At 40.1% G+C, this 25,451-nt stretch overlaps 1 protein-coding gene and 1 long non-coding RNA gene across 4 annotated transcripts in view; both read right to left on the minus strand.

Moving 5' to 3' along the window:
* Window positions 1–8,095: 8,095 nt before the first annotated feature.
* LOC117822925 lies at window positions 8,096–17,543 on the minus strand. Its single transcript, XR_004633280.1, has 4 exons — window positions 17,364–17,543; window positions 16,733–17,289; window positions 14,799–14,898; window positions 8,096–8,714 (listed from the first exon to the last, which is right to left on the minus strand). It is a non-coding gene; the product is annotated as an uncharacterized LOC117822925 (long non-coding RNA).
* Window positions 17,544–20,828: 3,285 nt separating this feature from the next.
* The window catches only part of cep192 (centrosomal protein 192), a 32,334-nt gene continuing 27,711 nt past the window's right edge, over window positions 20,829–25,451 (minus strand). For all 3 annotated transcript variants that reach the window (XM_034697397.1, XM_034697395.1, XM_034697398.1), the window contains exons 50-52: window positions 25,131–25,257; window positions 23,983–24,041; window positions 20,829–22,290 (exon numbers count right to left, since the gene is read on the minus strand). In XM_034697397.1, coding sequence (XP_034553288.1) covers window positions 22,158–22,290; window positions 23,983–24,041; window positions 25,131–25,257 — 319 coding nt within the window. In that variant the 3' untranslated portion in view covers window positions 20,829–22,157. The remainder of the gene's footprint in view (window positions 22,291–23,982; window positions 24,042–25,130; window positions 25,258–25,451) is intronic.

A 25,451-nucleotide genomic window follows, 5' to 3' on the forward strand; every position in this document is an offset into this window, starting at 1 on the left:
CACGACGCATCAATCTCAACAGAGCAGATAGGGCGGGACAGGAAGTCAGGCCCAAATCAAAATGAAAAGATCCGGTTAATTTTCAGAATAAAACACTCTGTGTTATCACCAGATTGTATTTCACTTAACTACAACAACAAACCGTCATGATGAGCAGAGTCAGGCCTGGAGTCAACAGGTCAGAGGTTTTCAGAGGACCATGAAGACAACATGGATGAGGTGAGGAGGGGGAGAATCCTTGATTCAGTAATTACAGTGGGGAAAACCTCGGTCACATGACTCCATCTGTCCGGCGGTCCTGCTCCATTCTGAAAACGTAGCCGGACCTGACAGAGATCTGGTGGACAAACTACATTACACTCCAACTGTGTCTTTAAAAGTGACAGTGTGAGAGACAGACATACAAAGTAAATGTGAATATGGACATATGTGCAGACATGAAACGAAAACAGGACATTTGATCATGGAGTCTGATGGGTTTTTTTTTTTTCCTTTTACTTCATCTTTAGATCAGTTTTCGATGCATTTGTTTTTGTACTTTTTGAAGTTTCATCGCCTGTATTTGTGGGTTTTATTTATGTAGTCTCAACAATAATATCACAGAGTGCTGCGAATGTAAGAGCTTTTTACTAGTTATATGCTCAATCATAACTGTGTTAATCTTTTGGCCCAACAAACATTAAATGGACTGAATCTCAGGGAGAAAATCATTTTAAAGTTATAATAACTGTTTACATAAGTTTTGGATAAAGCAGCTGTGCTCCTCAGAGGTGAAATGTCCGTTGTGACCGTGTACTCATGACTCAGCAAATTCAGACACACTGAGCACTTTCAAGAAGTGTGAACGCCAAGCTCAATGCACTAAATCGCACAACCTTGTCTCTTGAAGTTAAGGAGGAGAGTGTTCACAGGAAGTCGACCACTTTAAGAACTGAAATGAGTCGACCGCTGGCCGATAAAGAAAAACAAGAATTCAGCCAATGACACAAAGAGCTGCCTTGAAATGTGAATGTCCTCCAGTCCGCCGTCATAATGACTCCAGAGTCCTGCTCACCCACCTCCCACCTCCCGCCATCAAGTTAAGGATGTAAACACACCCAAAGTCTTTGATTAGGAGAGAAAGGAAAAAAGACATGAAAAAAGGAAGAGAGAGAGAGACAGACTGGAAGAAAGGGAGTGAGTTAGTGCTGTCCCTCGGTATTCACAAAGACTCCCAGCAATTAAAGCTGTGGATTCAGAGCCAGAGAAACTTCCTTGAAGGTCTTGGCACTGAGTGTGAGGCTATCCCTCCTCCGCGCACGCGCGAACGCACGCACGCGCGCGCGCACACACACACACACACACACACACACACACACACACACACACACACACACACACACACACACACACAAACACACACACACACACACACACACCAAGCTAACCTCCACCAGCCCACAGCAATTGGTTATCTCATATTAACACGCACAGTCGTACCACAGCCTACATCAGCCTACACCAACTCACACCAACTGACTCATTATACACCATCAGCAGACCAGAACACACACTTTATTTAGATCAGCTGCCCGGTGACAGGTGAGTTATTTTTGCCACAAGAAAAAATCATCAGCTCATCCTTTTCAATTTGTCTGCTTTTTTTTGGCCATAATCTTATTTCACAGTAAAATTACTTTAAAAAATAAACTTCGAATTATGTCATTCTTAGCTGGAAAAACTGAATCTATCTCCTTGGTTTTTTTTTATTCTCCTCTGGCAGGATTACATAAGAAGCAGAACATGATATTCTTTTGGGGCTAATGGTTATATTTATTCTCCATAATTCATGAATTAAAGACACACACTGATCGGGTTTTAGTTCAAAAGTTGTGTGTATTTTTCTTTAAAGTAAGACTTAACGTTTCCACCAAGTCTGGTTTGGTAAATTAGTAAATCCTGCCTGCCTTCACAGCAAACTGAACCTTTTAACGTTTCAAAAAGGAAGTGTAATGGCTTCAGGATGGCTTCATTTCGGCGTGCAAGTTAACAGATTAGACAGTTCAATCTGAAGGCTTGAGTAATGAGTCTCATGTCTCATGTGCCAATAATCAAGAGTATAGAAGGCTCGCCATACAAGGATCTGGGCCAAAATAGAAAATGAAACACAGAGGTCTGTTGGCTCTGTATCAACTGTATGCAAGTCAAAAGCATGAAAAATATCGTATGAAAGCACTTCTGGAAAGCTTTTCAAAGCAAAAGCCTAATCCTGTGGGGGAGACACCCTTTATTTTCGCACAATGCTTTTATTTTGAAGTTGTGTCCAGGACCAATATTATCTGGTAAAAGAAGTTGACTGCATAGTGCTTTATTTGAGCCTATGGTGAACTTTCCTTGGATAAAGAAATTTGTCATGCAGGTTAGCTTTCTTGTAAATCATTTATTACAATCAGGTTACAGAAAATATTTGTTCTTGTGCAATCTCCCTCTCCCTTTGCATCCATCTCTGTGCCCCTCTCACTGCTCAGCTGGTGTCCATATTTAGCACCCATTTTTAACAAGCTTGTCTCCTGAAATCCAACCTCCTGATACCTGTTTGACACCAAAAAACATGACCTGATATATATATTTTTTTACATAAAATGGAGTCATAATTGAGGCAATAATACTCCTGACTAAAAAACGTCAGGACAGGAAAGATGTAATATAATCTTTCCTCTCTCTAGATCAACAGATTGCAGGGTGTGTAACCTCACCCTTAAGGTTCAGATTGGTACTCTTGGTATCCCAGCAGAAAAGTGCCAAAAAAGTAGGACTGTATGGATTGCAGGTCTGGGGGGGAACAATTGATTCAGCATAGTATTGCGGTATTATGCATGCAGATATTATATCGATTCAAGAGGGCCAAATATCAGTATTATATTAGCCTATATTGCATGTAGTCTATGGTACTTGTGAATAAAAGCACACCTAAGATGGAGGCTCAGGGGAGGGAATTACAGAATGCACCATCTGCGTTTAAGTCCAACTTGTGGACTTGCTTTGGATTTTTCAACAAGGAGGGGCAGAAAAAAATGGACATGACCCACAGTGTGAAAATAAAATACTGCGGGAATACTACGAACATGTGGGCTCACCTCATCCGCCACCACCCAGAGATAGCCATTGTGGAAGATGGTAAAGGTAATGCAAAGATATATCCGCCGAAAAAAACAGCCAACGCTCCCCGCTGTGAGCTTATCTGAACTGCCCCCCAGTTCAGAGCGAGTGAAGAAAATAACAGTCTATCACATACTTCATGTGCAAAGACCATAGACTGTATCCGTGACGTCACCCATCTGTTTCTGAAGAGCTGTTTTGAGGCCAATCGTCGGCGGCAGCCATATTGCTTCTGTCGAGCCAGTGTGACGTAAAGAGGCGGGCTTTGAGCCTCCTAGCCAACAGCTGAAGTGTTCCCACAGGCAGCTGTGCCTCTCATTGGAAGACTCGTAATCTCAATATCTTTGAAATTGCAGCGTTAGAAAAAAATTCACCCCCTCACAGTGAGAGGACATCGAGAAATGAGCTATCCAGACTACATTCGTCTTTTGTACCAGGCTGTGAACATGTTTATTTATGCTGTAAAGATCGGCTTTTTCCCATTCATGTGTATGTGACTTCCAGTACTTCCAGAGCCAGCCTCAAGCGGATCCTCGATGAACTGCAGCTTTTAAAACTTCTGCATTGGACTTTTTAGACCGGAGGTTGCCGCTTGGCAAAGACTTGATGACATACAGCGTTGTGGAAAACGAGAGCTTTTGCTACATGCTAACAACACTGTTTACTCTTGGATTTATTCGAAGAGTTGGTCAGTCTTTGCTTTCCTTTAATCAAAATAAACTGAAGTGAGGTGAACAGATTGAGAATATTTTGAAAAGTGATAAATTGCAAAATATCATAATATATGGTATTGCAATACTTCCATATCACAAAATCGCAATAATATCGAATCATAACTCAAGTATCGTGATAGAATCGTATCATGGGGCAACTGGTGATTCCCACCCCTAATGGACTGGTTATTTTGGTATCCTCACTCAGTGTTAGGATAGGGATGCAAATTACTGCAGACTGCTTGGTGGAAACGCAGTTGCAGAACTCTCTGCATTTTAGTCCAGTTCTGAATCTCACAGTGCCACACTTGTTTTAAAGGCAACTTGCATGAATACTCTTTTCTTCTTCTGTTATTTAATAGCAGATTTTAGATGTGCCACAGCACCGGTCTTTAAGTTTTGCTGCATTACAAACAAAAAGAACTGATAATCATTTTTTTTATTATCAAAATGTTGGAATGTTCAAAAATCCCAACCCTACACTTTGGCAGCAGTTATCTGGATAATGAATGTCATTAGTGTTCACGGACTTGGCATCGCATTTGGGGGCGGAGCTCTAGAAGGAACTCTGGAAGAAGCTGCGTCCTGATTGGTTGTTGTGTTCAACTATCAACAAGCTATCCAACTCACCCTCTCTGTGTCATTAAAAGTAACTTAATGTTAATTTTTCATTACATTATTAAGGTCTTCTTTCTAATATTATAGACTTCATTAAAACAAGCGTGTGGAATTTATTACAGAATGCTGACTCCTTCAATTTTATCCTGATTTAGAAATAATGCTCTATTGTCCTCGGGGGAAAGTGACATCATCTGCTCATTCGCTCATTTGCATTAATGTGGCATCAGCAGTACCAGTTTCAAAGTGTCTGCAAGTTTCTTCAAGTCAAATAACTTCTTAATGCCATCTAGAATTAAATAAATATAAAGACTTCAGATCAAAGCAGAAAATGTGTCGAATCAGAATCCAGATTTTATTATGCCGCAATTCGAATCCGAAAACATTTCCTAGACTTTAAATGTAAATAATACATAACAGAATCTATAAGTGATGTAAAGGTCTTGTGAACAGAACACAGAGATCATGCCGAATGATTCAGGGGTACTAAGTGACGGAGGTATGCAGTGAACCTGCAGCACACCTGGTAACAGGGTAATAGAAGGAATCCATAATAATAGGTTTTATATGGCAAACAATCATTCATGACCGACCAACCAGATCAGACTCCTGTGCAAGCGGTTAGTTTTAAGGAAGAGAAAAAAAGAAAAAGGAAGAAACATTTGGTCTAGAGGAGCAGTTAAGTGCTTCTTTCCACGCTCACACGTCTGAAGACAGCCATGTTATCTGAGCATGTGCAGAAGAGTGTAAACAAGCACAAACAAAACAGGCACTGCTGGTTGAATAATTCCCTCTGTGCAAGTTGTAGTAGCTTTAAAAAATGTAAGCTGTGCTGAAAAACATCGACTACAGAGGATGTGTTTAACAGCAGAGGTGTGCCACTGTAACACAAAACAGCATGATGATCGTGCAAAATCTCTTTTGTGCTGACACTGCATTGGCTTTTTCTTAAATTGAGTCAATGTGATGTGATTTAAAGCTTCTTTTACAGCATGTGTTGCAGATACCTCTCCTTTATGCTCTCCTTGTATCCTCTTGTTAAAGCCGTGTTCAGTTCAGGTCCTATCTAAGGCACACTGTCTTAAACTTTTCCGGCCCATGAGCTAATTTTAATCATCTGAGTCTCGCCCTGGGACCTGGGCTCATTAAAAATGCACTCGTAAACTTGTCATGTCACCAGAATCAGGTCGTCTCTCAGCTCCTGGTTTATAAAAAACCTCTGTGTCAGACTGCAGACAGAAAGGCCTCCTCTCTGCTGTCTCCTGCTAAATTCCCCGCGAGTTCAGTCTGAGTTCACTCCACCTTCTGATTTTTAAGTCGTAGCCTATGGCCTGTGGTGCCCCGTCAGACTGCATCAATAATGCACAGACCGCAGCCTGCTAACATCTCCGACTTTAGCCAGAGGTCTGCTTGACAACAGAAACAAAGGCAGGCTGAAGACATCTCAGACCAGCACCATGAGAACAAGAGCTCTAACACCGAGCTATTTTTATGAGCACACACACGCGCACCCACGATACAGACTCACAGACGGGTGTGCAGATAAAGATATGAACAAACTCTGCAGTCATAAAACAAAGATGCACACACACTCTGTGGGAAGCAAACACAGATGAGTGGATAAAGGTGCAGTACGTGCACACGAGGGATGTTCTGAAGTGACTCATTTACATGTCATTAAATCAGGAATGTAGAAATCAAAGGCAAGAAAGACTCAGAGAAAAGTCCAAATGTAGCAGCATTTATTCAACGAAGCTGAACACTGGATCAGAGACTGCACATACAGAGTCGAATGTGGCCAACAATAGCAGAGCTAGCACCTCCTTGCGGTTAACGTCCTGATGCCTGTGCCGGTTCCTCATTGCTCTGGTGGAGTGGTTATATGTCAGTTTAACCAGACACAGCCTACATACAACTTTATCTCCATTTACTAGATCAACATTCTGACAAACCACGCCGCGCTACGAGACAACATCTGTCACCTGTGCTTATTTACATCCAGGTAGTAGAGCTTTAGAGCATAATGCCAGTAGCCATTAACCGGAGCTACAGCCATGGCAAATCATGGGTCACATTTGAGGTTTTATAACAAATATCATAAATTCCTGCAGCACAGTCTTCAGCATTCCTCTCTAGGGGTACTTGTACCTCATTCAAGAACTACTGGACACATTTTGCTTCGAATGGCAGAAGTGTGTTACACAAGACAATAAAAGCCTGAAATCCCCGACTCAAAAAGCAGCTGACATTAATGACATAAAGTAGATTTAATAGTTAATGTGGTATGATGTAAGCATATGCATTTTTTATATCTATAATTAATTCATTCACTGAGGGGGCATTCAATTCTTGCAACCTGTTGAAACATGCCACACATACACACACAGGTTGAAATACCCTCAAACAAGCAGGAACAGGACCGTATGAACATGCACCAATAAAAAGACGTCAGAGTAAGGGGGCTGCACCTGGACGAGCATCCTGAGCACAAGGGTTTCTATGCCTTGATCAAGAAAACCTCCGCAGGAAGTGAAGTGGCACCTCTCCCACTTCCAGCCCAATTTTCAAACTTTCAGAACTTGATCTGGTGACCCCCCAGCTCCCAACCCAAGTCCTTACAGACTTAGCAATCATCACCCTGTTTCATCGTCCATATTGCCCTTTCGTTATGTGTGTCTGGTGTTTAAATGTGTTAGCTAAAAGTCCTGGTGTGGACGAAAAGGATCGCAGACGGGGCTTTTTTTTAGCTGTTAACAATAAATCCATCATCAATAAGTACTTCATATCTATACGATCTAATATCAGAATCAGCTTTATTCGCCAAGTATGCTTGAACACACAAGCATATAATATAATATATGGCCAGAAGTCCGCTCATAAGATCAAGTTACAGGAAATATTTGTTCTTGGGCAATCTCCCCCTCCCTTTGCATCCATCTCTGTGCCCTTCTCACTGCTCAGCTGGTGTCCTTTTTTTTGTTTTATTTTGAAATTGACTAGATGTTATGTGCCGTTCCTGTGTTTGAGACTTCTGGTCCAAGTCAATCTTGTCTTTCCAGCGTATACTTGATGAGTATCTCTGGCGAAGAGGAGTGGGGAGACGCTTCTGGGACAGAGCTGAGACGCACTGCAACGCTCCCTTACCTCTTTTCGACCAACGCGAACAGGGTTGAATTTCAAGGCTGGTGCTTGCGCTGGTTCGGGGCCGGTTGAGCTCGCGAACCAATACGGTGCCTGTTTGTTTTTTCCACCCGAGCGAGCCCTGAAAGAGGCACGTCATGACGACAGATTTACGTGACCGCATTTCCCAGCAGCAATAGCGTGAACTTTCCCTCCAACAACATTGATGGCGGACAACGGCAGCTTGTCTTCTCGGCTGACCACTGCTTTGCCTTGGAATCCATTAGTCTTTTTTTATTTTTTCGCTGCAGGACAAAGGTGGAAACACGTTTGGTTTGTGTTTTTGATCAAGGCTTTTATGCTCAATCACAATGACAAGGAACGATGTACCGCCAGACCTACTACTTGGTGTTAAAACTACAGTTATTAACTTCCCAATGAAACCCACGGTCTGAACTGCTACACATTAAAACATCTGTAAATCTTTAATTTGACAAAAAGTGGAAATCAAAAGAAGTTTATTTTGTGGTACAATGTGAAATATGTGTGTATGTGTGTGTGTCTGCATACAGGGACTTAACTGAATTATTAAATCAGCCCTTCAGCTTTGAGGTTAAATGCAGCTCTGCAAACAAGAACAAGCCGTATTAAAACACTTTAGCAGTAAGTGAAAGCACTGTTTGATAAAACTGTTTAAACGTCCTCTGTGAAACTCCCTCAAAGACTGAAAACAATACCAAATCGCTGTCTCCAGCACTTTTTGGTTCTTTCGAGGACTTCTTAACTACTTAATCAACGACTTAATACTGCAGTTTGTGCTCTGCTCCTAATCACTGTGGGAACTGTGGAGCCATTAGCCAAATGCTGTGGAGTTTTCTCTTCACTAATGCTTCAGGGCTGTGAGACCTGTCGGGCCGCTTCCCAAAGAAGCAAGAGGAAAGATAAATGAGGGGACGGGACAGACTCCTGGTGGGAGAGGAGCTGAGTGTTTATGATAACCGTCGTGAAGACAGCCATACTTCTTCTTCTTTTCTGAATGATGCAGACCCTCACAACAATCACAGATTACTCAAAGTTCAGCTTCCTCTGGACCATCTTTGTAGCATCTGCCTCCGTCTGTGTGATCTGAGAGTCAGCACAGGATGAGATGAGTCATTTACACAGTTTTTGTCCAAATCCAATTACTGCCATATGAGATGAATCATTTTAAAACATGAGATACAGCTCCCCCTATGGACCCATCAGTGTATTACTCTCACATGCATTTATAATACTGTGTCAGAGTAGAACTTATAACAGTGTCAGTTTTTAGGTTTTACCAAAAAACACAGAAGTTTCTAGAAAAAGTTTGATCAAAATAAATACATACAGCCACGTGGACAAGAATAAAGGTTTGATGAGTTTGAAGCATTAAAAAGTGTTAAATGTTGTTTTAAGTCAACATTTTGCAGGTTTCTGACTCTTTCATTGAGGAAAAAAGAAACATGACTGCTGTTTGGAAAATATTTTACATTTTCGTCTAAATAAAGCTTTTTTCATCGCATTAAGGTTTGAGCATCTGATACAGATACTCAGACGATGTTTCATATTATCATCAGCATTAATAAGCTGGCATCTTATCAGCCTGCTATATCTGTTATTTAAAAAACATTGTGTGCATGTGTTTTAACATATTTTTTAACAGTCTTTCAAATATCTTACACAGCTGCCCGGACTCTGCAGCAAAAAAAAAGCAAAGGTGTTTAAATCTTGCAGGAACCCGTGTGCGTATAAACCCTGGATCCTTTACGAGAGATAAACAGGATTTCTGCATCAAACAGGCTGCAGCCCTGAGAACTCGAACAGAAATATCTCAGACAAGCCGTCCGTGTTCGGTGAATGCTTGAGATTAACTTTCACACAGGATACACACTTCAATGCTCTGATTTCTGCAGGGTAATGCGGAAGAATGTATCATGTTTCTGCAAATAAGTTCTTTGATCAACTTATCATGGTGTGCCAACTGGGGTTCAAAATAAAAGCACAACTTTCCTCACAGGGTTTCACGCAGCACTTTGATCTTCCATTTGACTAGCACAACATTTTCGGATGTATTCAATCAGATCTCAGCTACGTGATTTGTACTGGCCAGAAAGAAATGTTAAAAATACTGAAATTGGGACAAATGTTTCCACTTCTCTGGTCAAAATGAGGAAATATTGTTTGTTTTGTTTTTCAAAGGACGTGCTTTGTTGTGTTTGGGTTGCCAAGTTACCTGAAATGAATAATGGTACCAAGCTGTTTTAGTTTTTTTTCCAAAAACCTGAAGTTGTTGCAGAAAAGATTTGTTGTTGAAAAGCAGAATCAGAACTGAGCATGTAGGAGCAAAATACTGAACTGTTAACAGATACATTTTACAGCAGTGTGCAAAATCAAATGTTGATTAATGCATAAAGAAAAGTGTGACAGGGTGATAGATATGAGTGCTGTATAAGCTCTTCAATGTGTCACATAAACATATCAAGCTCTTAACTATATATTAACCAGTGAAGTCAGGTGTACAACACTGCAAATGTGCTTATTTTCCTATAATGATGGATATTTCTGTATTAAGATTTACAAAGAGTGTTAACACGTTAAATCTCGATGCAATCAAAATCAACCTTTTTGTCCCTTTCAGTGCACCGTAGTTGAGCTCCTGCTGCCTTTGTGACAGAACATAATGACACCAGATCGCTTTAGGATGGCACATTTCACTGAAAATGAAACACTCCCACATGGTTCAGTTGGTTAAAGTCAAAATATGCAAAGTTCAAACTGCCAGGTTGGCATGTTGTGACCATAGAATGTATGATAAATGGACGTAGTCTCCATGACGTCATCCGTCTGTTTCTGAAGCGCTGTTTCGAAGCTGATCTTGGCGGGAGCCATATTGAAAACGCTGAACTCAACCTAAATCCTAAATCGTTTTTGAACCAGGCTGTAAACATGTTTATTTCTGCTGTCGTCTTTTTGAAATGGGTGTGTATGTTGTTTTCTGGTGTTTCTGCAGCAAGCCTCTAGTGGACGACGGATGAACTGCCGTTTTAAACACCTCTCTATGGGCTTCATATTTTTAGGACCGGAGGTTGTCACTTGCTTGTTAAGCCTCGGGTCCACTAGATGCGTGGCGTATCAGCTGCGCTGCGCATTGCGCAGCCGTTATGTTCCCTTCTAGTCAATGCTCTAGGGTCCAAAGGTCTCTGGAGCGTGCCCCCGCGCAGCTCCGCCAGAGATACGCTTCACGTCTATTTTCGACGGAACCCACACCCAGCATGTATCAATATGCACAGAAAAGAACGACCTGGACAGGAAGTCAGGCACGAGGATTGCATGCAACATCCGCCAATCTCAAAATAAAACATCATATACGGACTCCCGACCATTTAAAGATCGTTTAGATCAGAAATACTCATTGATTACTGATGTAAGCTACAAACAGCCACATATCCATGATCCATGTCGACTACAGCAGGACTTTAAGATGATAACCGTGTCAGAAGGTAACAGGACAACAAAATAGAGCCGAATTATTATTATTAAACTCATCTAAACCTGCAAAAACGAAACTTAACAGTTCTGCAGCATACACAGTGATGATTAAAGCACAAAAGTAATGGAATAGATTCCAAATGAGCAGAAATTCAACCACAGAGAGGCTCTGTAACCTGTTGTTTGTATGTGGTTCTCTCTATGCTGGACCCAGCTGATTCTGCCTGCTCTGAGCTGGCGCTACGCTCCCAACACACGTCCGGTGGACCAGGGCGCAAGCCCTCGGGTGGTGCAAAGCCGTGTTGCAGTCGTAACGCGGCGCACACGCATCCTGTGGACTTCCCGAGTTACTATCGCAGGGAGCGACAGTTTCACACATACAGACACTAAATGAAACAGAGAAAGTGACCAAATTGGAACTCCTGAAGAGTGCACATGCTGTCACAGAGCAGATATCTGTCACACATGTTCAAAGCTGCATGTATGGAACGATGTTGGCTAATTTTTAAGGCTCAGATATTGCTGTGCGTGTTTAGGGGCTGCAGGCCAAGTTTGTGTCTCTAACTTAAGATGTAGATCCCTGAAATTCTTCATGTAGTTAAACAATAATGGTAAACAAAAAATACATAGATGCTGATGTCAATTTATTGCAACCCTAAATGAGATTGTTGTATCAGCCAGCTCTCCAGTAAATTCACAATGACACCAGAAACTGCAGGTACAATATAACACACATTTCAGACACACACTTTTATGAGCAGAACCCAGACAAAGACACACACACACAAACACACACTTTGGTGCAGGCTGGCACTTGTCTGTCCCCGTCTCGCGCCTTTTCTCCACCAACACAATACTGTCATTTTGGTGTGTCACATGGGCTCAGAGACAGACAAGGCTGCATTATCAACAACTGGCTGCAGCTCAGGTCCTGCTCGTACGTGGTGTGTGTGAGTGTGTTTGTGAGGGAGACAGAGAGCTAAAGTTTAGTGCTCATACTGCTGTGTGTGTGTGTGTGTGCGTGTGTGTGTGTGTTTGTGTGTGTGTGTGTGAGAGAGAGAGAGAGAGAAAGAGAGAGAGAGAGTTCAGGTTAAGGCTGAGCCGTCAGCGGCAGACAAGCCTCGTCAAGTCTCTCCTCCGTCTAACACACTCAGCCTCTCGCCTCGGGAGGTGAGAAGCCGCTAATTGGCAAAGGGTGAAACACACAGACACACACACATACACAAACACATAACCCACACGTGTGCACACAGTGAACACACATGGGCTTACTGGCAGTTACAGTCACACACACATTAGAGGAAGAGAAGGACAGACATACAAAGAGACAGATGGACGCAGACGTCTGGCTCTGAGAGGCGGCCGTACAGTGAGCCGTGTGAAGCAGATGCACACTTCAGGCTGGTAGACGACAACACATTACTGTAGCTAATAATACTTCCTGCCTGCCCACTGACTTTCTGCTCAACTTTCAGACTCACTTATTATTTCATGACTTTATGGTTTTTATTCACTTACGTATTAATACACTCTACCTTTGCAGTTTAGCCTGCGCACACAGCTAAAGCTATAAAGGGAACGCTCACCCTCGACGTGTTCTCCGGTTCAGATAAAGGTTGAGCGCAGGAAGAGACTGCGGTCCCTGAGATTAAAGTCTCAGTAGATACACATTTATTAGACTTCTACAAGCTCAATATTAGACTGGAAAACATCTCCAGGTTATTTAATTTATTTTCTGTTCATGTCGTCACAGACCATCTTCCCAAAATATGAAAAGGGGTGAGGTGTGTACCATAGACTGTATAATTAATGGACGTAGTACCTGTGACGTCACCCATCTTTTTCTGAAGCACTGTTCTGAAGCCGATCGTTAGCGGGTGACATATTGTCAACTTCTGTCAAGCTAGTGTGAGGATAAGAAGCGGGTCTTCATCCTTTTTGCGAACAGCTACAGAGTGCCCACCTGTCAATCAAGTCACCCATGCAAAACTTGCTTATAAGTTTAATATCTTCAATAAATAACAAGTTATAAATAAATGCACCCCCGTACAGGGTGTGCCGAGAGAGAAATGAGCTATCCAGACTACACTCGTCTTTTGAACCAGGCTGGAAACATGTTTCTTTCTGCTGTAAAGATCAACTTTTTGGAATTGGTGTGTATGTGGTTTCCTGTGTTTCTGCAGCCAGCCTGAAGTAGACAGTCGATGAACTGCAGTTTTTAGCACTTCTGCTTCGACTTAATTTCTCACGGCCGGAAGTTGCTGCGTGATTAAACCATTACAAAAATCTAAATCAAACCTGTTAAAAAGGAAACATAAACGTATACAAAAGTTTATTTAAATTTAGGAAAAAAATAAAATACGATAGAATAAAATTACAGTGAACCTTACAACGCATAGTTAGCTCCATTAATTAAAGGATAAAGTCTGGTTAGAAGGTAGTTATGGGAAAAAGACTCCCGAAACTGTCTTCATTCAGCTCTCCTTCTTCTCTCAGCTCTGCGGTTCACATACCTTTGAAAATAAACAAATGTCACAACTTTGAACCCTGCTGCTACTATCACCACCGCTCATTGTTTAAGTTTCTTTGTAGAGATCGCTAACCTAAAGTTTCTCTCACCTGCTCCGCTCGTTGCTAGGAATGCTGGACAGGATTCAAAATGAAAATAACCATGGTGTTTAGCCTGCTGTACTAGCATGCTAATCAACATTTTAGCCAATTTGTTTTGATGCTAACGGAAGCTAATGGTTTTACCTCACCTTACGGTCTGTGGTGTCAACAAGCAGAAGCAAAATGTGCCGGAACTATTGATTTGACATGTCGTGTGATCAGTTTGTCTCTGGCGTTGCTCATGTTAGTGAAAGTTAATAACCGTTGTCAAGGAGTTTGACCAATAGGAATCAAGCATCTTACACAACCAGAAGATCTGTAAGAGAGCCGGGTAATAACAAATAGATAAAAGTGCATCTGGCACTGTTGACATTTTTATCCCACATACTCTTCTGCAAATACTACAGGTCAAACATTTAGCTCTGATTAGTGTGCTATTAAAGCGCCATGACATTGAGAATGTTTGAAGCTAGAAATTCATGACACAAATAAACATAAAACATTATTTGGTCACACTCCTGAGAGTCACACAGTGTACCTTTAATTTGGTCTGAACAGGGCTGAAATTCTGAAACCACATATTGAGGGGACATCATAAGCCAAAGAATGATTTCAGCATTAATGCCTGTTGTTGGTATAAAACCTTTGTTAACTACTTCTTAACATTTTGTCACACTGAGCACTCACTCAGTCAATAACAGCTCTGATTGAAATCACAGCCTGTTTATGACAGAGCTGTTTGAAACGTTTTGTTCCTCTGTAATAAAATGTATGAATGATTTTTCATGATGAATTATCAGGTTCACAGAGCTTTAACAAAACATGGCAGAATGTGCGCTGCCTGTTTAAACACTGCTTCATATACAGAGCAGAAGAAGGTCAACATACAGATGACTGACACGTAAGGCAAACCCCCGTATTATCTCTTAATACTTTAATTCCTGTGAGAGCCTCACAGTGTGACACCATGACTTGATTGCAATTATCATCTGTCTCCATGCTTCCACATGTGCATGCATCATCATCATCATTATCCACAGGTGTCCTTTTATTGAACCCGACTTAACAAGCTTTAAATACCCGGCTCACCTCATCAGCACAGCAGAGGAAACGTGTACCAATGTGACAGCAGCAAGACTCCAACCATTGACGGTGACGCAAGCATGCCAACTTCACAAGGTACTGGATTCTGAGAGTGTGTAAATGAGACGGAGAGAATGAAAGACACATAAGAGAGCTTGAGAGGGTGTGTGGAGGTCAAAGACAGATCCAGGGACAGGATAGAGACGCAGATGGGACTGTGCAAAAGGTAAGAATAATTAAAGCTTGGAGAACGTTTCCCCGTGCATGAGAACCGGACGGAAACATTCAAACCAGCGAGGAAGCGATCACACCTATAGCATGAACTTTAACTCTCCACTCTCCAGCAATCACATTAATGTAAACCTGATCAGGATGGAAGACAGACAGTCAGACCAGGCTCTTATCACATATAGATCCATCATTTTAAATTCACCCTTGTTGAAGTCTTTTATCCTGCATCCGACTGACATAGTACCTCCATCTCCCTGACATCGTGTGATACAGGACACAATAAAGTGGATCAATAGTTCAGCCCCCAAGACAATCGCAGCAGATGGCTTTTCAACAGGAGTCTGCTCAACTGTTACTTGCTGAATGTTTCCAGGTGTTTTGCACACGATGAATTAACTGGTTGTGAATAATGTAACTAAGAGTAGGACGTAGTCCTGCCCTTTTTGCACAATGTCTTGAGAAACATTTGTTATGACTAGGTTGTTTTAAGTTAAAACAATAGTTAGAGAATAAATCCCCTGCGAGATGTTATGAATGCACCTTAGGGGTGTGCAGGTATCTGAAGATTGGGACTGGGTTTGAGTCCCGACCCTCTGGAACAACCTACTCGAGGAGATCAAATTGGCCACTTCGTTACCCGCTTTTAAAAACACACTCTTATAGATATGCTTTTACAGGAGCATGTTTTTAAAGTTATATTTATGAGGCATTTTTGCCTTTATGGATAGGACAGCTGAAGAGAGACGGGAAACGTGGAGAGTGGGGGAAGACATGCAGCAAATGGTTGTGGCCGTGAGTCGAACCGGCGACCTCTGCAACTAGGACTATAGCCTCTGTAAGTGGGGCACTTAGACAACTAGGCCACCAGCATCCCCTGAGCATGTTTTTAATACAGATGTTTTTATTTTTTTGTATTCTTTTACTTCTTTATTTTTTATTAGGGTTGCAAAGGGGTGGAAAATTTCCGGTAAATTTCCAAATTGGAAACTTTACATGGGAATTTATGGGAATTAAATGGGAATTAATGGTGATTTAATGGAAAGGTATCATCTCCAAGCATACATATTTGTTTTGTTGTAAGCAGACATACATCCAAAATAGAAATCAGAATGCACAGTGCATGTAGGGGGCGTGGTCTCAATAGCCCTGCAGTAAACAGTGTGCTATGTGCATGTGATTGAAGAATAGCATAGATATTCAACTGTAATTGCATGAAATCTGGTTGTTTTAGTCAGGATTATGCTAAAATATATTTTTCCCCAACTATATTTAGGTTCTCTATTAAGAACCAACCTTCAATTTAGTTAATTCCTGGTTTAATCCTGTTAATTCCCATAAATTCCGATCTTTTAATTGTTTTATTCCTTTATCTTTTGTTGTTTTTAGTCTTCCAACATTGTTTTATCTCTTTGCAGTCTTAACCTTTTCATCTTCCTTTCTGTCATTTCTTTTTGTTGTCACCTCCCTGCAATTTTATTATTTTATTTTCCTCTTAAACTCTCAGTCATTGTCTTCCTCACGTTTCTCTTTTATTTTCTTTTAATGTTATTCTTATTTGTAAAGTATTTTGTCACCCTGTTTTGAAAAGTGCTATGAAAATAAAGATTATTATTATTTAATATAAATATAAATATAAATAATATGTATCTAACTTTGTTGGTGCAGATAGGGAGATTGTGTGTGAATGCATGTTGATATTTCAGACCCACCCTGCAGCCTCTCTCCCTGCACACACTCATCCTCCAGCTCATCCCTCATGCAGCTGCATGGTGACACCAGCTCATCATCTGCACGGCGTGCCTCATTTGCATAAAAAAGTTGGGTCCCCAATAGACTGTATAAATAAGAGTCCCCCCTGGCCTGAGACATGACTGACAGCTCAGGGTGTTACATTTCTGATCTAGCTCTGCAGCTAGCTTCTTCATCAAACCAGACTGGGCACCAAACCAGCCTCCAGGTAGACACAATAAAACCCTCGTGGGTGTCCTCACTCGGGGATCTAAATGCTGCAGCTTCCACGGGGGTCACGGTGAGTGGGAGAGGCAGGGACACACCGGTCTGGTGCTGTGGCCCCGGTGGGTGGATGGGAGCCAGTGCTAGCCTCCTCACTGCTAACTTAGCCGCGTTAGCTTAGCTCTGCTGTCTGGCGCAGCTTGGAAAGCAGATCCAACTCTAAACTTCCAGAGTCTGGCCCGGAGTCAGACCCCACACCGGACAGCCTGGATAGCCACAGCAGCTAGCACAACCACAACATTCCTGCAGCCGCCTACGTGCACAACATGAAGCATTAAAACACAGCAGAGAACAGATATAAGTCAGAGAATGTGACCTGCTTCCTACCTGTGAATGCAGTCAGTAACGTGCTAACCCGCCGTGTCTGCTTGTTTAAAGTCAGTGATGTTGTGTTGCTAGACGTCAAGTCCAACTGCACTACAGTGGTTTCAGTCTGGGAAGCAAAATAAAGCTCAGCTGCTGCTCTGTACAGGACATGCTGCTGACAGGCGCTCTGACAGCGAGCCTTCAGCGACACCTGCAGGACACAAGAGGTACTGCAGCACGCTGGATGTCACTTCACAGGTCAGAATTTTAGTTACAGTATTACTCAATTTCTAAAACGACTTTCTTGACATCCACCACGCTTTCCTCAAAACTATAAGCACAAATTTCAATTTTCAAACTACATTCACCAAACCTCTCTGACTCTTCCTGCAAAACCAAACAATATTGTCAGATCATAGCCCAGGTCAATCAAAATTAAAATCAATACTGATCAGTCATTACACACCACATCAAAAAATTGAAAACACAATGCTCAGGACATGAAGCTGTAAATATAATGTTTATTGTTCACAGTAGGCTAAATTAATTTTGCAACAAAAACAAAAAAATCCTCTTTGAATGTAGCACATGTATTCAATAAAAATAAAGTAAAAACAAATATAAATGAGAAGCACATTACAGTGTAATCCACAAAATCAAACAGAAATGCTTACAGTATCTACAATCATTCAGCCACAGCATCATGTCTACATGCTGGGTCAGGCTGCAGGACTTCATCCACGTCACAGGTCACATTCTCCCTGGCCAGATAACAGGAAAAACCCCAGGCGTGCCAGGCATATATTGGATTCTTCACATCATTAGCCACAAGTGTGATCCGTTTTGAGTGGTTGTGTTTAAGCTGTGACACCTGTGCTTCAAATGTGTTTAAGTTTTGCTACCTGTGCTTACCATTATACAACACAAGTGCATCACAGTGCAACATGTGTGTTAGTGAGTGAGAATGTGTTTGAAGTTGTGTTTAACAGGTGCAAAGGGCTCATGGTTTTGCCAAAAGAGTGACTGATTCAATACATGGTTTCAGGCTACTAAGAATTTGGTTCAGACAATAGGGATTTGTGTTTTAGCGATTGAGAAATACTGTAAAGCAACTTCTGTTACAAGATTTATTTTGTATTTATATTTCAAATGTTAAGTTTTTAAGTTGAAATCTGGCTTTTTTGTAAGGTTTAACAATTTTATTATTTTAATGTTTTATTATTTTGTTAATTTTAATTTTTTTACTGTTTTTTTTTTGTTATTTATCTACTCAATTGTATTGCTATTTTTAGCCTTTTTTCTTCAACTCTTATCCACACCCTTTTTTTTATTTATTTATATTAACTATTTATATTCTTAATGTTAATTTGATGCTTTAACTTATTTCAATTACACATATTTTATTGTTGTTGGTGTGCATTAGTCTCTATTTTGACACCTGTCTTGCCATTATTTTATTTCTGCTTCTGTCTTGTTTTCAGTCGCTGCAAAGCACTTTGAATTGCTTTTGATTTGAATGAAAGGTTTCTTTATAAATAAAGCTGGATTGATTGATTGATTTTCTCATTTATATTCAGTTATGCAATAGAATCTTAATCATCAATGCAAAAACCTGTCAAGTTAAATGGTTAACTTGTTTCTAAAGTCTACTCATCTTAATTCTTAAGAATACGTTAGTTTTAATAATAATTTAATAATTTAATCATTTTAATTATTTATTTTATAATTTTTTTATAGTATCGTACATATAAAAGAAGAAAAAAAAACCCATTACTGCTCAATAACCAGAGCCAAGATATAACAGGTAAATTCAACAATAAAACTAACCACTAACTTGTGACAGTGAATATGCAGGAGGAGCCAATAAAACTGTAACGGGCTTGTTGAGTGGCCCCTTTAATAAAAACATTATTTTCTCTTTATTATTGCGTCATTTCCTTGATTTTTTTTCCATCTTTGTATTTATATTACTATCTAGAATTTATAGGCACTCGTTTTGAGACATGGTATTGTCTTGTCAAAATCAATTTGTAAATTTTTTTGGTAACTTAAAGAAAATAAAGATAAGAGATATTCAACATGTTTGACTAAGAGTATCTTTTCGTGTGTTAAAAACTAAATGAACAAGCCTGATTTTATAACATGTAAGAAAACGTTATTATAATATCTTTAAAACCACCACTACAAAAACCATAGGGGATGAGACATCAGTAAAATCCATCAAGAACTTCTATGTACAGAAAATAGACACAAGAGTTTAAAAAAAAACTGCATAATCGGATTTGTTATGAATATATATCTATGTAGGAAAACCAAGAAAATATTCAAGGAACTCTATTTGGATGGTTAAAATGCCTTTATGTTCATGAAATGGTCATGTTAACCTATAAAAACACACAGTTCTACGCGTTTCGGTATCAAATCTTCACCAGGAACTCAAACTGAATGAATGAATATAAAATATATATCTGTGTTTGAAAGTTAAAGGACCATCGGCCTGTTCAAGTGAGATTTTTAAAGCTTTTTAAATTTGGTCTCAAATAGTTTTGCAGATCAAAGGTGAAAGGTGTGGACATGCATGTGTTTCATATGATGAGTGAAACAAAATAAGTTGTAAAAATTGTTTAAACCTTTTGCTATAATTGTGTACTCAGCACACTCACAAGAAACAAATAATAACCAAAGAAAATAAATATATGTTGTTGGAAGACATTTATACTCCAGATTGTGTTCTTGGGAGATAAAAGTGTGAGGTAATAAAAATTCAACATGAAGAGTAAGTCATGTTTATATTTCATTAACACATGACATTAAAGTTATTTTTATTCAGAGCCAGGAACAGAAACAGGAAGAGAAATATATTCCATGTTATTTTATTTTCAAACAGTATGAGAAGTTGCCCCACATTCACAACCCATCTTCAACGATGACTGAAGACACATCAGGTCTGTAATCACTAATCTGTGTCCATTGCTGTCACTCTCTTTGTATATGTAGTCACATAGTTTTAAATTTCAATGTAAGCATTTTTACTTTTACATGTGGAACTTATATATGCTCATGTGATGTATTGTGCTTTTCATTGTTATGCTATCATGTGATGTTTCCATCTGTTATTTATGTATATCGTTTGTTATGAACTCTGTTTTGACCTGCCGGGGACTACGGATGAAAATTAGCCTTGTGGCTAACTCTGGCATTTTTTTTTTTTAAGTTACGTTCTTGGGGCTTTTTTGGCCTTAATTGATAGGACAGCTGAAGAGTGACAGGAAATGTGGGGAGTAGAGAGTGGAGGAAGACATGCAGCAAATGGTTGCTGCTGGGAGCTGAGCCGGCGACCTCTGCAACAAGGACTGTGGGGCGCTTAGACTGCTAGGCCACCAGCGCCCCTAACTCTGGCATATTTACATGGATGCTACACTGAAATGTTTATTAGTATTCACTGTGCCTTTAAATAAAATTAATAAATAAAAAAAGCAGACAATATATTTATCACAAAACTTTATTTAAAATGTGGTAATTCAATAATATATTACATTATTCACTATTTAAAGAATGTGCAATTAGTTAATCAAACATGTGAGATGAAGAGGAACACAGAGCAGCTACACCGCCTTCATATTCAAACTGTCTCTACAAGCAGGAAATAAAATACAGAATATTAGTGCCTTTATTTCTGATGAGTCGTCAGTGTGAGGCGTCAAACAGCTCAACAATACATCCTGATCAAGTCTACCTACATCCCCTCGTGCCAGTCCAGCTCCAACATAGATTAAGGATGTAACGCCAAAACCCCAAAGCAATATTGGCCATTTGCCCAAGAGCCAAAGGAGGAAATGGGGAGCTAATTTTCTGTGACTGGAGCAGTGATTAACACTGTTTTGCCATGGTAACCATACTAAGCAGTCCTGGCAAGCTGCCGAGAAAATAAACCCACCAGAGGAAACTCTTTTAGCATGTAATAACAATCATTAACCATCCTAATGTTGCTGCGAGCTGCCCTATTCACGACAAAATTAAGTGCATCTGGTCGGCTTGGATGGATTCTTGGAGGTTGCTGGGGCAGTCTACACATGGTGCTGACAAAGGCCTCTGTGCAGGTGGACCGAGAGCGACGAGGAAACAAAACAGCTGAAAAATGTGATCCTTTAATGACACCCAGATTAAAAGAGTTGGCACATATGTGGATATGAAATCATAAGTCTGGAGTAGGCAGAAGTTATTTTATCAGGTCGTCAAACACAAAAAGAAAGTGTTCTTCAGGGTTTCACTTTTTACCAACATGGTTCAGCCTTCCCCAGAAGAAAAAAACAAACAAACACAGCAGCCAGGTTACCAAACAAGAGACAAAGGCATTCCTGTGTGACCAACTCAACGTAATCCCCAACGTATCCTGACTGGTACGGTCTGGCGAGGGCCGTGGCAACAACAATGCCGTCTTGTGACATGACTAGCAGATCGGGCAAACACCAGATCCAGAGTCAAGTGACAGAAATCTGTAAGTCTCTGAAATGCGATAGTGGTGCAGAATAATTGGAGCCAGTCAGACCAAATCCTTCAGCGTCAGGCACAGACAGGCACCCTCATTTTTCACAGGCCAGCTGAAGACACCTGTGCCACATCCAGAGGCAGATGTGTCCATGTTGGCGGTGGAGTCTCAGTCATCTCCACTTAATCAGCTACGGTCTACATCAGCAAATATGATGAGACGCAGGATTTGAGTCCAGGGTGGTCTTTATTTGATCCTCGTCTGCTACAAGACGAACAGTACAGAGGAGAGCATGAGGAAGTAGTGCAGGTTGGTAGACGGTGAGTTCAAGGCAGTGCCTCACCGGTTAGCTGAATAACAAGACTTCCACTTGTTTCTGACTGGATGAGCAGTATGCCCGTGTGTCTGCCAGCAGTACTGGGCTTGAACTGGACGGGTAGCTTCAGGTAGTGTTGTGATCTGATGGAGAGTACATGTTTAAATAAAGCGAAGGACTTTGGATTGCACGATATGAATCAAGTCTGACTTTACCAAGGAGAAATATCTGATCTTTGAGCACAAGGCGAGATGTTCCAGCATGATAAATAAACAGAACATGGGGCAGTCTGGGTTTGTTATGTGAGGTTGCACTGCAAATAAAGTTGTTCTGATACTAGTGTTAGAAATGCATTCAATCTTCTAAAAAACTGAAATGCTTCAGGCTATTCAGCGTTAAAATACTTTCAGTTAAGATTCCCCAAAAATAAAAAACTTGTTTTAGCCGACATGTATTTATTTATTTATTTATTTATTTATTTATTTATTTATTTATAGTTCAGTTAAAAAAAGAAGCATTTGCATTTTTTCTGTGGAGCTACTAGAGAGGTGAAGATTGTTGCAGCTAATAGCTGTGAGTGAAGATGCAGCTAAAGTTACCTGAGAGGTGTGTATGCTCTGACTGTTCTAAGTTACATTTCCTTCAGTATTCATTGTTTACAAGGTTTTTTAACGAGAGCCAAATCAAAGGCAACTGATGAAGACACTGTTTCAATACCTCAGGAGGTAAACTAGGTGGAAAAATCTGTGATGAACAAAAAACTCTCCATTTATTATTTTTTTTAAGCTTTCTGTTTTTGTGCACCAAAACTCTGGAACTCTGCCTTAGAGGCTAAAACTGAAAGCTCTCTGTTTTTAAAAAGGAAAACTTAAGACCTACAGTTTTAATCTGACTTTTAACTGAGAGTGATTTAAAAGTTAAGTCTAAGTTTTTATTATATTCACAAATTTATTTTGTATGGTATTTATTTTGTTTTATTTAAATTTTACTGGTTTTAATTTATTTTTTATTTAACTGTTATATTATGTATTTATTATCTTTTGATTTGAATAACTTATTTTAACTTCTATACATTTTTTTTACTATTTTTTACTTTTTTAAAGTTATTCTTATTTTTTCAAATTATTTATATATTTTTTAATTATTTATATATTTTTTACTATTAAAAAAAAGTTGCATTATTTTAACTGTTGCAGTCCATATATCCTTTTTTCCCCCTCTTTTGTTGTGAGGCACTTTTAGCTGCATGCTTTTTCTGTATAAAATATGTGAATGAACTAGAGTTGAGCTAATCCTAGAGATAAGTTTGTGTTGTTTCTAAGTCTTGATTTAAAAACTTTTAAAAGAGAGAGAGAGAAAGGAGGGAAATATGGTATCTTTACATCTAAAGGTGAATATGAGAGTGCATGATACGAGCCACATCAAACTTACAACACCCCACGACTACCAAAACTCCACACACAGCAAAGTTCACACACACATCCTGCAGGGTTGCGTTAGGTTCAGAGCGAAACATCAGGACTCCTCAAAGACTGAAGTTTGTACCTGATAAGTTACCATCATTCTCTGGGTCCCAGCATCTCACAGTAACTCCCATAGTGAGCTTTCACAATAGAAACATTACATCATACAGGTTCAGAGTTCAATTAAGAAGCATGTATGACTTCCTGATTTAACTCCATTACTGAACAGCTAATGATAGAATCACAGTAACAAGAAAACATAGATGTAGGAAGTGATTCTAAAAATTAAAGAACTCTTCTAAACTCCTAAATAGGATTTTGAAAAGAGCAGAAAGGAGAATTTTTGTCAGGGATGAAGACCAGTGGACTCACCTCAGGGAATATTTGGAATGCTTGATGTGGAAGGGCTCCCTAGGGTTTACAAATCTCAGCTGCAAGTCAATTTGAGAAGCCACACATCAAATATTAAATCCATGCAGAGCACAGTCACGTTTGTTAGGGGTTATAACATTTCTCACTCAATACACAGAAATCCAGTCAGGCATGCAGCTTCTATCAGCGATAATGAATGATGCTCTAACACACAGTACACTAATGCATGTTGTGTTTCGTAAAAGGAAAGAAGAAAAATGCATCACCAATCTAACATTCAGAGGCATCATTCTATCCATCTATCTCAAGCTGCAGTATATGTCTACCTTTGTATTTGTGCATTGTACATTTGCAAGCAATACATTACGCATAGGAAATAAACATGTATGGTGTGCTTATATAAAAGGAGCGGTTGCATGCAGAGAACATCTCCCCCAGAGGTGCAGAGCGTTTGATTTTCAGTAGACCCTTATCTAGACTGCAAAGGTGCACAAGGGACAGATTAAGAGGAGATTGTCATTGATCTTAAACGGCAGCCTCATCTTGGATGGATCAAAATGTAAGTATACATCTAATATAAGATTTATATTTGTTGTTAAATGTTCTCAGACTTTCCTGAGATATCACATTCACAAGGAAGTGAACAGATGGATGACTAAAAAAAGTTCTGTCTCTGGCCTCCTGTAGAGTTTATAGACATTAAATCAAAATCTCCTCGTGTTTCCTTTAAAACAAGATATTCTGTGTGCTTTTAAGATCACACAGACAAATATAGTTGTCAGCTTGTATATAGAGGTGTTTCTCCGAGGATCCCTGACAGCAATTATGCTGTAACGTATTCACTTTGAGGAGGGGAGCTCTCTGAGAGCACGAAGATTCCTCCCAGTTTCTCCTCCATTCAAAAATATTTCATCACATACTCTAGTAAGTGTGTTCCATCTCTACTTGAACCTTCTACATCTTTCACAATACTGAATCTCAACGTTAAAGATGAATAGTCTGACTTTCAGAGTCAGCTACAAAAGACTAAACTAGAAAGACTTCTTAAAAAACCCTCTCATAGACCTGGCTTTAACTTTGGTTAAGCCCCATCTGCTGCATATAACATTTCCCTCCTTGTGTCTTCATTAGTACACGTCGTGTCTCACCTCGTGGGTATCAGAGGAGTTGTTGCGGATGTTGACCTTCAGAGTGCTGGACTCTCCGGCCCGTGTGGCGGGGAAAGTGTACAGATCCTGAGGAGAGTACACACCTCTTCGCACAACCTCCTCCTGGCTGTGAATTACAAATATTACCAGATCAAAAGGGAGCAATAACCATCAGGACATTCTTCATGTGAGGGTATGAAACGGACTCTTAAATACAGAAACTATGTATTCATGGACCCTGGATGCTGACATTGTTGTCCCAGAAGGCAAAAAACCTGCAGAGGAATGGTAACAACTTATAATAAATTCTATAAACATCCA

This window comes from Notolabrus celidotus, chromosome 12 (assembly GCF_009762535.1).
Source record: "Notolabrus celidotus isolate fNotCel1 chromosome 12, fNotCel1.pri, whole genome shotgun sequence".
NCBI lineage: Eukaryota > Metazoa > Chordata > Actinopteri > Labriformes > Labridae > Notolabrus > Notolabrus celidotus.